The 12,029-nt window shown below is 43.7% G+C and overlaps 1 protein-coding gene across 1 annotated transcript in view; it reads left to right on the forward strand.

The window, feature by feature from the left end:
* Positions 1–12,029, forward strand: part of LOC126215376 (intermembrane lipid transfer protein Vps13) — a 442,186-nt gene that overhangs the window by 325,789 nt on the left and 104,368 nt on the right. Inside the window, exon 47 of the mRNA XM_049942070.1 lies at positions 5,680–5,828. Coding sequence (XP_049798027.1) covers positions 5,680–5,828 — 149 coding nt within the window. The remainder of the gene's footprint in view (positions 1–5,679; positions 5,829–12,029) is intronic.

Raw genomic sequence — 12,029 nt, forward strand, 5'->3', positions numbered from 1 at the left:
TTCATGTGTTCGGACCTCTAAAACGAGCTACGGATGACAGCGTATGTGACTGGATCCAGGCCTGGATACGACAGCAGCCTACTAGCTTTTTCAAAGATAGAATTGACTGGCTAGTGTCACAATGGGATAAATGTGCCAACAGTTTTGGTGACTATTTTTGAGGATGTATACTATGTGTAACTACATTTTTGAGTCAATAAAATCGCTACCATTACTGTATAATAGTGACCGGGTTTTGTTTGAATGCCCCTTATGCCCTCCACTGCTAGTGCTGGTGCTTGGGTCTGTGAGTGATTATTACACATTGGTGTCAAATATAGATGATGGTCACATTAATGTTACTGGTCTGTGTAAACAAGTGAAGATAAAGTTGAATGGAAAAAAATTAGAACACGTGCAGAGCTTTAAATACCTAGGAAACAGGATAGAAAGCAACTGGAATTGTAGCACAGGAATTTAAAACTGGGATAGCAGTGTCAAAAGGGGCATTTTGTAGGAAAGGTGGTGTTTTGTGTAACAGCACACACGAAGATTTGAGAAAAAGACTGATAAAGTGTTTTGTATTGTGTGTCTTCAGACACATATAATGAGGATGAAAGATGAGAAATAGAGAAAGGCTGAGGCTTTGGAGTTTAGAATGTGGTGGTGGGATCTGGATGGGCAAGATGAAAGAATGAGGAGGTCCTGAGGATAGTGGGCAAGCAGCGACATGTACTGGAGGAAAATAAACAGGAAAGGACATATATTGAGATGGGGGAATTCTTTCTAAGGATAGTCTCGGAAGAGATTTTGGAAGAGAAGAGGAGGTAATGCAGGAAGAGGTTTCAGATTGTGGGCAGCAGCACAAGAAGCAAATGATAAACTCTGTGAAGTGAACTTGCAGTGGACGTACTAATACACCAGAAAACACAATTATGAGGGTGGAAAAATGTTTGTGCTTATGCCAGCTACACATAACCTAATAAATTAAAAGGTAATCCACTGCTTTGAAAAAGCAGCTTTTGTATCAGTTTTATTAAATCTGACCTCGGAATTTGTTCTTCCTGGCAATGACTTAACTTTTCGTAAACCAGTGAGTAAGTGTGTGTACTAGTTTGATGTTATATGTACAAAAGATGCCAAAAACAGTAAACACCCCACCAGTGGAGATAAGCTGTATGATGATAACACATACACACGTCTGATTTATGCCGAAGCACAAAATATTCTGTGTTCCATTCGATGATGACTAAGGTCTAAAGTCACAGTAGTGGTTTTTATCAAGGTGGTCCCATACTCGGAGAATGAGTGTAGGCCATACTTGGCGAGGTTCTAGTGGAAGTGGTTTACTGTTGTCTTCCTCTGACCTCTTACGAATTATCAAGTGCGTTTCTGTGTTGTGCAGATGGCAGTGCTCAGTGTTTGTTCAGTGTAGTGCTGGGCTTCTCGTGTTATGGATGGAGGGAAGGATGGGGTGAAACCCAGTGCCAACACACACCTACTCCTCCCAAATAGCAGCTGGGGGGGCTGCCGAGCTTGACGTCCCCATCTGACAGACAGATGACCATTGACAGACAGATGACCATTGACAGTGTCGTGTACCCTTACTTCACGAGACACTGTGGAGACGTTTGGAACTTAATCCAAGACACTGGTGTAAAAACTGGTGGTCAGGGACTGTACATGACCATATCTCCTCCCCTTGACAACGAAATACTGGCAGTGACAATTTTCCACCACCAGGATTCTAACTGGCTGAAAGCGTCATAAAGTGCTACTGCACAGGTGTGACTTAGTGAATCAGCTACTGCGGTGGGCAGTTGGATTTTATAAATAAATAATTTTAACAGTCAAAGTTGACTGATACGACATCTTGGATATTCAGGAATCCAGCCGGATGTTCGCATCGTTCTCACTCGATATTTAAACAGCGTGCCTCGCTGTCTTCTTCAGGTGCTACCTGAGACTGGTCCTCGGGTCGATCGAGTCCAGTGTTTACACCTGGAAGGAGCTGTGCGCCCCATAATCATCTGCACCGCGTCGTGTGTTCCCTGCGGTTTGCGCCTACCAGACGCGGCTACATTGCCCCCCTCCAGTTGCCGGTGTTCCGACCGCTGTCCGTGCCCGGCCTGGCCGTCTTCTGAAGTCGAGTTCGTAATCGGGGGTGTGTCAAATCTGGTCTCTAATGTCCGACACCTTGTCTCACGGCTGTTCTCTCAGTCTGCACTTCTATTTCTTGTAGAGTCCCAGGGTGTCCTGCGTCGAGTTTTCGCAAGCTCGAGAGCCGGATTCCGGGCTGTGCCGATTTGGTATCCCGAGTCACGGTTGATGAGATTGTCTGTGACCTTAATCTCAATGGCTTCTTTAATGACACTGTCCCAAAATCTTGAGGTCTGTGTCACAATCTTGGTGTCCTTGTAATCCATTGAATGACCAAGTTCTAGACAATGCTCTGCTACGGCTGATTTCTATTGCCTGTCTGAGTCTGGTATGTCTCTGATGATGTTCTTTACACCTGATGTCCACAGTTCTGGTGGTCTGTGTGACATCCCACACTGGCATGGTATTTTGTAAATACCTGGCTTGTGTAGCCCCAGGTCATCTTTTACATTCCCCAGCATAGCCCCAATTTTGGTGGGTGGGCAAAATATGCTCGTGATGTCATATTTCTGGAGAATCCTGCTGATTTTGGCAGACAGAGGTCCAGCGTATGGCAGGTATGTCATATTCGTTGCCTCTTCTGGTTCTTCTTCTGGATCCTTTGGCTGATTGGCAGGTTGAAGTGCCTTCTGGATCTCTCTAGAGGAGTACCCATTCTTGCAGAACACTGATCGTAAGGGTTCTATTTCTGTGACCAAACCCAAATTGTGAATTAGACTTCAGAAGACGTCCAGGCTGGACATGGACGGCAGTCGGAACACCGGCGACCTGAGAAGGCCAATGTAGCCGCATCTGGCGAGCGCGGACCACAGACGGAACACGTGACGTGGCGCGGACCAATTATGGACCGCTCAGCATGAAACAGAACTGGAGATCATAGTAACAGTCGTGAGACTGAGTACCCAATATCTCATATCGGGTCTGACACACCTCAGATGACGAACACAACCATTGAGGATGGCCAAAACGGGCGTGGACGGCAGTCGGAAAATCCGCGACTGGAGGGGCCCGTTGAAGCCGAGGCTGGCGGGCGCGGACTACAGACGGAACGCTCGACTCGGTGCAGGTCGATTAGGGAATGCCCCACTCCTTCCGGGCCTAAATACTGGACTCGATCCACCCGAGGACCGGTCTCGGGAAGCACCTGAAGAAGACAGCGAGGCACGCTGATGAAATATCGTGCGAGAACGACGCAAACCTCCGGCTGGATTCCTGAATATCCGAGATCTCGACAGATTGCCAGGAAAGCGTGAAGAATTACATCAGTTGACTGATATGTTTTAAATAGTTGTAGTCCCTGTGAGCATTAATCCAACTGAACGGCAGTCTTTACTGATTTGGTTATGAAGCCACACTTAGAAAAAACACTCTCTCAAATAAAAACTCCTCAGCAAAACTAACTGTCATAAACCGGGTATACTTTTACCGCTGCAGTTACTTTGACCACCCATACACCAAAAGTTTTCCAGCTCTCTGCTGGCTCTCAGTTGGGTGTTCATTGTATATCGTTAAGTGGTAAAGTTCCATCAGTATACTCTGGATGGCACCGTGTTGTGCTGATTTTTGTGCAACAATTGGTGAAGCTGTTGTGCTTTATAAATGTATTCAAAAAAGTGTTAAAATCTGGTTGTGAAAATTCCATTGAAAGCATTTAACTGCAAAACCATTGGTGTTTTCAACTGTATCATGTATGTTATTCAATTAATTCTCAAAACAGAACACTGATTAATTTTTTGTTCATATGTACATATATATCAGCCAGTATATTACAATTTCTGAGGTAATGTGCATATCTACTTTGTTTTGACCACTGGTCATTGTTGCCCCAGGATTACAGATGCACACTTTATTAAAAAGTGCCGGCCGAAGTGGCCGTGCGGTTAAAGGCGCTGCAGTCTGGAACCGCAAGACCGCTACGGTCGCAGGTTCGAATCCTGCCTCGCGCATGGATGTTTGTGATGTCCGTAGGTTAGTTAGGTTTAACTAGTTCTAAGTTCTAGGGGACTAATGACCTCAGCAGTTGAGTCCCATCGTGCTCAGAGCCATTTGAACCATTTTATTAAAAAGTGTTGCTGCTGCCCTGATACTGTCAAACATAAACATTTATTGTCAGTAAATAGAGAAAGGCTCATTTGTAATTATTAGTGTGTCCACAACTATGAAAAACAAATGTCACTCATACATTGCTCAGACTGCAAGCTGTGATGGTTCAGGTAGTGATAAAGGTATAACATATGAGGGACGTTCAAAAAGAAATGAGCCAGAGCCATCATTACAGAAGCCAGTACCTGTATGTTAGAAGTATTGACCCTGGCTACACTTGTCCCACTGTGACACAAGGCAGTGAATGTCTGTATCAGAAATTCCTGGGGCTGCGATGTTAACCAGTTCTGCACGTACAGCTGGACTTCGTCGTCCGAGGTGAATTGTTTGGCCCTCAGAGCCTTTTTAAGGGGGCCAAAAATGGCATAATCACAGGGAGAGAGGTCCGGACTGTGTGGAGGGTGGCCAAGAACCTCCAATTTGAATTTCTGCAGGAGTGCTGTGACTGTGTGTCACAGTGGGACAAGTGTCTCAGCAGCCAGGGTCAGTACTTCTAACCTACAGGTACTGGTTTCTGTAATTACGTCTCCGGCTCATTTCTCTTTGAAAGCCCCTTATATAATGTCAGATACTTCTGGAAACAAGGAATGAAGTTTGCTTGGCAACAATTGACTTGATTAATGAAGAGCAGATAACTTTAGTTGTGACTGTGCCGGATGCTTTGTAACGAGGCTTTAGATTTAAGATGGATGAAACTGGAGCTATGTGTGTGGTTCCCCCACCTAGTACCTCTCATTATCTTTATAACTTTGGTGATGGATCATACTGTGTGGTACATGTACTGTACTACGATTTTTTTTCTTTCATGATGCTTAATAGAGCACTTAAGAAAATTTTAGGCTATTTATGCCTGGGTGGTCGAAGTTTCACGTATTTTTGAAATGTTGACCACAAATGGAATGGTATTTGACAGTTGTGGTGGAAGTATTGGTTGGCCAATGGTATCTTCAAATTCGTGGTAACTTTGACCACCTACAGTTTTTTTTTATTTCTTTCTCTGCATTTTGGAAACTGTATTGTACTAATTTGTATGTAATCCTTTCATTCAAGCCCCTGTGTTCACTAACATAAATATCACTGAAATAAAAAAAAAAAAACCTTGATTATCACATTTGAAAGTGAAAATCAGTCAAAATATACTCAGTTTACAGTACTCCATAAGAAACAGAAAAACAGAAATTACTGTCTGCTTAATAATAATCTGATGAACATAGCCCTTAGTGTAATTCTGATATTTACTAGGTAATCGTAGTTCGAAACCAGATTGCAAAAAGGGAAAAAAAAAAGGTATTTATTTACGTACTGTGTGTGTTATATCAGAGCAAGTGCATTTTCTACACTTTGCTACATTTCATGTTGTCTGTATGTAGAACATAATTTTCTGATATTTGTACTATGTTTGCAGCATAAATCAAATTGAGACTGGTTATTTTGCAGTACGGAGGTGTCAATGTGGATGTCCAGATCACAGAGGGTGCGGCGTATGTGAAGTTTACACCGTACGAACCGGGAATGGCACCAGCACTAATCATAAACCATACTCGTGAGCCAATAAAGTTCACCGAGAAGGGATGTAAGGAGAGCAGGTACGTCTCCTACTTACTTTTCTCGCTGTTTAGGGATGTTGAATTTCCGATCGTTACTCGGCAAACTGTTCGTGCGCCTCGTATGCAGCCAGTAATAAATAGTAACATTATTAATATATACACGGAAACAGTATACCCGATGAATAAAATTTAATTTTTCAATTGTGATGCATGTCGGAGGCTTTGTGCCACCGACAGGTGACAGTTTTAATTTTTAGCTCGGGCACATTGTTCCCAGGAAAGCAATGATTTTGAAATTTCTAGAGATGTTTAAAATATTTTTCCTTTGACAGCAACTTTGGTGGATTAGAACAACGAAGTGTACTTGCAGTGCTGTGCATGACTGTTGCAGGTTTTCCTGGAGAGCAGTCACTGTTAACAAATTGTACCAAAATTTATTTAGCGTCTCCTCACTTTAAAATATTTTTTAGGTTTTATTTGTGTCTTCTGGTGTGCAGATATCATAACAAAAATGTACTTTTGCATTAAAAATATTGGATTGTGGGGATGAAGAAGTAAAAAGTTGACTTTTCTTATTTTCATTCACAAATGTCTTACGGTACCATATTCTGGGGCATCTTGTCATTAAGAGAAAATGTGTTTGTTGCACAGAAACATGTAATAATGACATATGTAGTGTACATCGTAGAATCTCTTATCGACAGATCTTTAAACAGTGGGCCATACTGATAACAGCCTCTCAGTAAATTTATTCCCTTACGAAATTTGTTGTCAACAATAACAGTTTGAAAATGGCACTAACATTTATAAATATAATACTAAAAGGAGCTAAGATTTACTCTATCTGTCACTCGGCCTTTGTGTGGCATAGAAAGGAGTGACATAAAAATGAAAACAATCAATTATTGATAATATAATGAAAGTGTGGTTTCAGTTGCCTGAGACTGTGTGTGTGTGTGTGTGTGTGTGTGTGTGTGTGTGTGTGTGTGTGCGTGCGCGTGTGTCTGTCTATTGTTGACAAAGGCCTTAATGGCCAAAAACTATAATTTTGGGGAGTCTTTTTTTGTGCCTATCTGCGACTCAGCATCTCTGCTATATGGTGAGTAGCAACTTTTTTCTCATAATCAATATTATGAGAAAGTTGCTACATCCCACCCTGGATTTTTCATTGGCAGGGGAACACACGTGCGCATACGCACAGGCATCTGAGCATGTGCTCTGCATCATTTCAAGTGAAAAATCTGTGGCCACGTGGGTTGTCCTTCACGGCGTGTGTGGGACCGAGCTCCAATGTTGCTGCTGCGAGGGGAAGAGGAGAAGTGGGTGAGATTATGCTGGCAGAATTCCCACCGAGCGCAGAACAATTATCTGTCTCTCTTGCTGGCAACCGTAGTTGCAGGGTGCCTGGCGTAGACCGTAGATAACGCGGACTCCGCGTGATGTCATTTTACTGAAACCGACATCTATGTCACGTGATTCGGCGCATGACTGAGCATATCGTTACGCATTTATAGTGCACAGTTTGACATTTTTGTTACAGATAAAATGTTGTGCTTTTTACTAGAAGCAGAAGTAAAAACTCTCACATATGCTCAGATTGGATATTTGTTTTGTATCCTACAGATCAGGTAAAGTGACAAAAATCTCCGTTGTGTAAGTGAATTACTTTAAAGTACTTGCAGAGGTATTTCCATAAGTTGAAAGTTAGTAGGGATGTTGGCCCTGGGATGTAAAACTTGGTTAGTGACGTAAGATTTTGAGACGACATATCGTTAACATTTAGCTCACTACACCAGTATAATCAGTATTTTGTAACATATTACGCTTCCTACCTTGATATCATTTCAGTACCTGTACTGGATTAAACAAAAGTCAGAAAACATACATGCTTATGTTATGTAACTACCTGACATTGCTCACATAAATAAATTTTCCTCTTACAAAGGCTTACTAAAGCTTTCACACACATTCTTGTGGAGTCATTGGAGAACTAATGCTGCATTTGAAATTGTTATTTTGTCTTCCACTTCTGTGGAAGCAGTGAACTACAAGAATTCACAGTGCAAACAAAAGGCAAGTATTCATTAAAGAACAGTCATTCCATCAATTGTTAGAAGAACTGTCAATATGGTTCAACTTGACCACATACAAAACAGATAACCACTGCACCCCATAATCTGCACCCTGCTTTATCATCAGGAATTTCGGAGAAACTAGGTTAACTGCACTACTACATGTGTAAGAGTAGTATTACAGTTTGTTAAATCGTTTAGCTATAAATGAGAGAAACAGTAAGTGTCAACTCCACTTCACACAGCATGTAATGACAGGAACTCAACTTCCTGTCCCGAGTCACATGACTTTGATGCTGGTTTCAAGCGTGAAAACTGCAGAGATAGAGGCGTGTTCAGTCTATGTTATATATGGTCTGTGGTACCTGGTCGCAGGACAGAAGTAGGATCTTTGGCTGTAAATGGTCAGAGGTGCACAAACAAGGAACCTTGTTGGCTTAGCAGATAACTGAAGAAACTAGGCATGTATGGAATGGAACCAAAGTGTTGAAGCTGATCTACATCTAAATCTACATCTACATCTACATTCATACTCCGCAAGCCACCCAACGGTGTGTGGCGGAGGGCACCCTACGTGCCACTGTCATTACCTCCCTTTCCTGTTCCAGTCGCGTATGGTTCGCGGGAAGAACGACTGTCTGAAAGCCTCCGTGCGCGCTCTAATCTCTCTAATTTTACATTCGTGATCTCCTCGGGAGGTATAAGTAGGGGGAAGCAATATATTCGATACCTCATCCAGAAATGCACCCTCTCGAAACCTGGCGAGCAAGCTACACCGCGATGCAGAGCGCCTCTCTTGCAGAGTCTGCCACTTGATTTTATTAAACATCTCCGTAACTCTATCACGGTTACCAAATAACCCTGTGATGAAACGCGCCACTCTTCTTTGGATCTTCTCTATCTCCTCCGTCAACCCGATCTGCTACGGATCCCACACTGATGAGCAATGCTCAAGTATAGGTCGAACGAGTGTTTTGTAAGCCACCTCCTTTGTTGATGGACTACATTTTCTAAGCACTCTCCCAATGAATCTCAACCCGGTACCCGCCTTACCAACAATTAATTTTATATGACCATTCCACTTCAAATCGTTCTGCACGCATACTCCCAGATATTTTACAGAAGTAACTGCTACCAGTGTTTGTTCCGCTATCATATAATCATACAATAAAGGATCCTTCTTTCTATGTATTCGCAATACATTACATTTGTCTATGTTAAGGGACAGTTGCCACTCCCTGCACCAAGTGCCTATCCGCTGCAGATCTTCCTGCATTCCGCTACAATTTTCTAATGCTGCAACTTCTCTGTATACTACAGCATCATCCGCGAAAAGCTGCATGGAACTTCCGACACTATCTACTAGGTCATTTATATATATTGTGAAAAGCAATGGTCCCATAACACTCCCCTGTGGCATGCCAGAGGTTACTTTAACGTCTGTAGACGTCTCTCCATTGATAACAACATGCTGTGTTCTGTTTGCTAAAAAGTCTTCAATCCAGCCACACAGCTGGTCTGATATTCCGTAGGCTCTTACTTTATCAGGTGACAGTGCGGAACTGTATCGAACGCCTTCCGGAAGTCAAGAAAAATAGCATCTACCTGGGAGCCGGTATCTAATATTTTCTGGGTCTCATGAACAAATAAAGCGAATTGGGTCTCACACGATCGCTGTTTCCAGAATCCATGTTGATTCCTACATAGTAGATTCTGGGTTTCCAAAAACGACATGATACTCGAGCATAAAACATGTTCTAAAATTCTACAACAGATCGACGTGAGAGATATAGGTCTATAGTTTTGCGCATCTGCTCGACAACCCTTCTTGAAGACTGGGACTACCTGTGCTCTTTTCCAATCATTTGGAACCCTCCGTTCCTCTAGAGACTTGCGGTACACGGCTGTTAGAAGGGGGGCAAGTTCTTTCGCGTACTCTGTGTAGAATCGAATTGGTATCCCGTCAGGTCCAGTGGACTTTCCTCTGTTGAGTGATTTCAGTTGCTTTTCTATTCCTTGGACACTTATTTCGATGTCAGCCATTTTTTCGTTTGTGCGAGGATTTAGATAAGGAACTGCAGTGCGGTCTTCCTCTGTGAAACAGCTTTGGAAAAAGGTGTTTAGTATTTCAGCTTTACGCGTGTCGTCCTCTGTTTCAATGCCATCATCATCCCGGAGTGTCTGTATATGCTGTTTCGAGCCACTTACTGATTTAACATAAGACCAGAACTTCCTAGGATTTTCTGTCAAGTTGGTACATAGAATTTTACTTTAGAATTCACTGAACGCTTCACGCATAGCCCTCCTTATGCTAACTTTGACATTGTTTAGCTTCTGTTTGTCTCAGAGGTTTTGGCTGTGTTTAAACTTGGAGTGAAGCTCTCTTTGCTTACGCAGTAGTTTCCTATCTTTGTTGTTGTACCACAGTGGGTTTTTCCCATCCCTCACAGTTTTACTTGGCACGTACCTGTCTAAAATGCATTTTACGATTGCCTTGAACTTTTTCCATAAACACTCAACATTGTCAGTGTCGGAACAGAAATTTTCGTTTTGATCTGTTAGGTACTCTGAAATCTGCCTTCTATTACTCTTGCGAAACAGATAAACCTTCCTCACTTTTTTTATATTCCTATTAACTTCCATATTCAGGGATGCTGGAACGGCCTTATGATCACTGATTCCCTGTTCTGCACTTACAGAGTCGAAAAGTTCGGGTCTGTTTGTTATCAGTAGGTCCAAGATGTTATCTCCACGAGTCGGTTCTCTGTTTAATTGCTCGAGGTAATTTTCGGATAGTGCACTCAGTATAATGTCACTCGATGCTCTGTCCCTACCACCCGTCCTAAACATCTGAGTGTCCCAGTCTATATCTGGTAAATTGAAATCTCCACCTAAGACTATAACATGCTGAGAAAATTTATGTGACATGTATTCCAAATTTTCTCTCAGTTGTTCTGCCACTAATGCTGCTGAGTCGGGAGGTCTGTAAAAGGAGCCAAGTATTAACCTAGCTCGGTTGTTGAGTGTAACCTCCACCCATAATAATTCACAGGAACTATCCACTTCTGCTTCACTACAGGATAAACTACTACTAACAGCGACGAACACTCCACCACCGGTTGCATGCAATCTATCCTTTCTAAACACCGTCTGTACCTTTGTAAAAATTTCGGCAGAATTTAGCTCTGGCTTCAGCCAGCTTTCTGTACCTATAATGATTTCAGCTTCGGTGCTTTCTATCAGCGCTTGAAGTTCCGGTACTTTACCAACGCAGCTTCGACAGTTTACAATTACAATACCGATTGCTGCTTGGTCCCCGCATGTCCTGACTTTGCTCCGCACCCTTTGAGGCTGTTGCCCTTTCTGTACTTGCCCGAGGCCATCTAACCTAAAAAACCGCCCAGCCCACGCCACACAACCCCTGCTACCCGTGTAGCCGCCTGCTGCGTGTAGTGGACTCCTGACCTATCCAGCGGAACCCGAAACCCCACCACCCTATGGCGCAAGTCGAGGAATCTGCAGCCCACATGGTCGCAGAACTGTCTCAGCCTCTGATTCAGACCCTCCACTCGGCTCTGTACCAAAGGTCCGCAGTCAGTTCTGTCGACGATGCTGCAGATGGTGAGCTCTGCTTTCATCCCGCTAGCGAGACTGGCAGTCTTCACCAAATCAGATAGCCGCTGGAAGCCAGAGAGGATTTCCTCCGATCCATAGCGACACACATCATTGGTGCCGACATGAGCGACCACCTGCAGATGGGTGCACCCTGTACCCTTCGTGGCATCCGGAAGGACCCTTTCCACATCTGGAATGACTCCCCCCGGTATGCACACGGAGTGCACATTGGTTTTCTTCCCCTCTCTTGCTGCCATTTCCCTAAGGGGTCCCATTACGTGCCTGACGTTGGAGCTCCCAACTACCAGTAAGCCCACCCTCTGCGACCACCCGGATCTTGCAGACTGAGGGGCAACCTCTGGAACAGGACAAGCAGCCACGTCAGGCCGAAGATCAGTATCAGCCTGAGACAGAGCCTGAAACCGGTTCGTCACACAAACTGGAGAGGCCTTCCGTTCAGCCCTCCGGAATGTCTTTCGCCCCCTGCCACACCTTGAGACGACCTCCCACTCTACCACAGGTGAGGGATCAGCCTCAATGCGGGCAGTATCCC

Source organism: Schistocerca nitens, chromosome 12, assembly GCF_023898315.1.
Source record: "Schistocerca nitens isolate TAMUIC-IGC-003100 chromosome 12, iqSchNite1.1, whole genome shotgun sequence".
NCBI lineage: Eukaryota > Metazoa > Arthropoda > Insecta > Orthoptera > Acrididae > Schistocerca > Schistocerca nitens.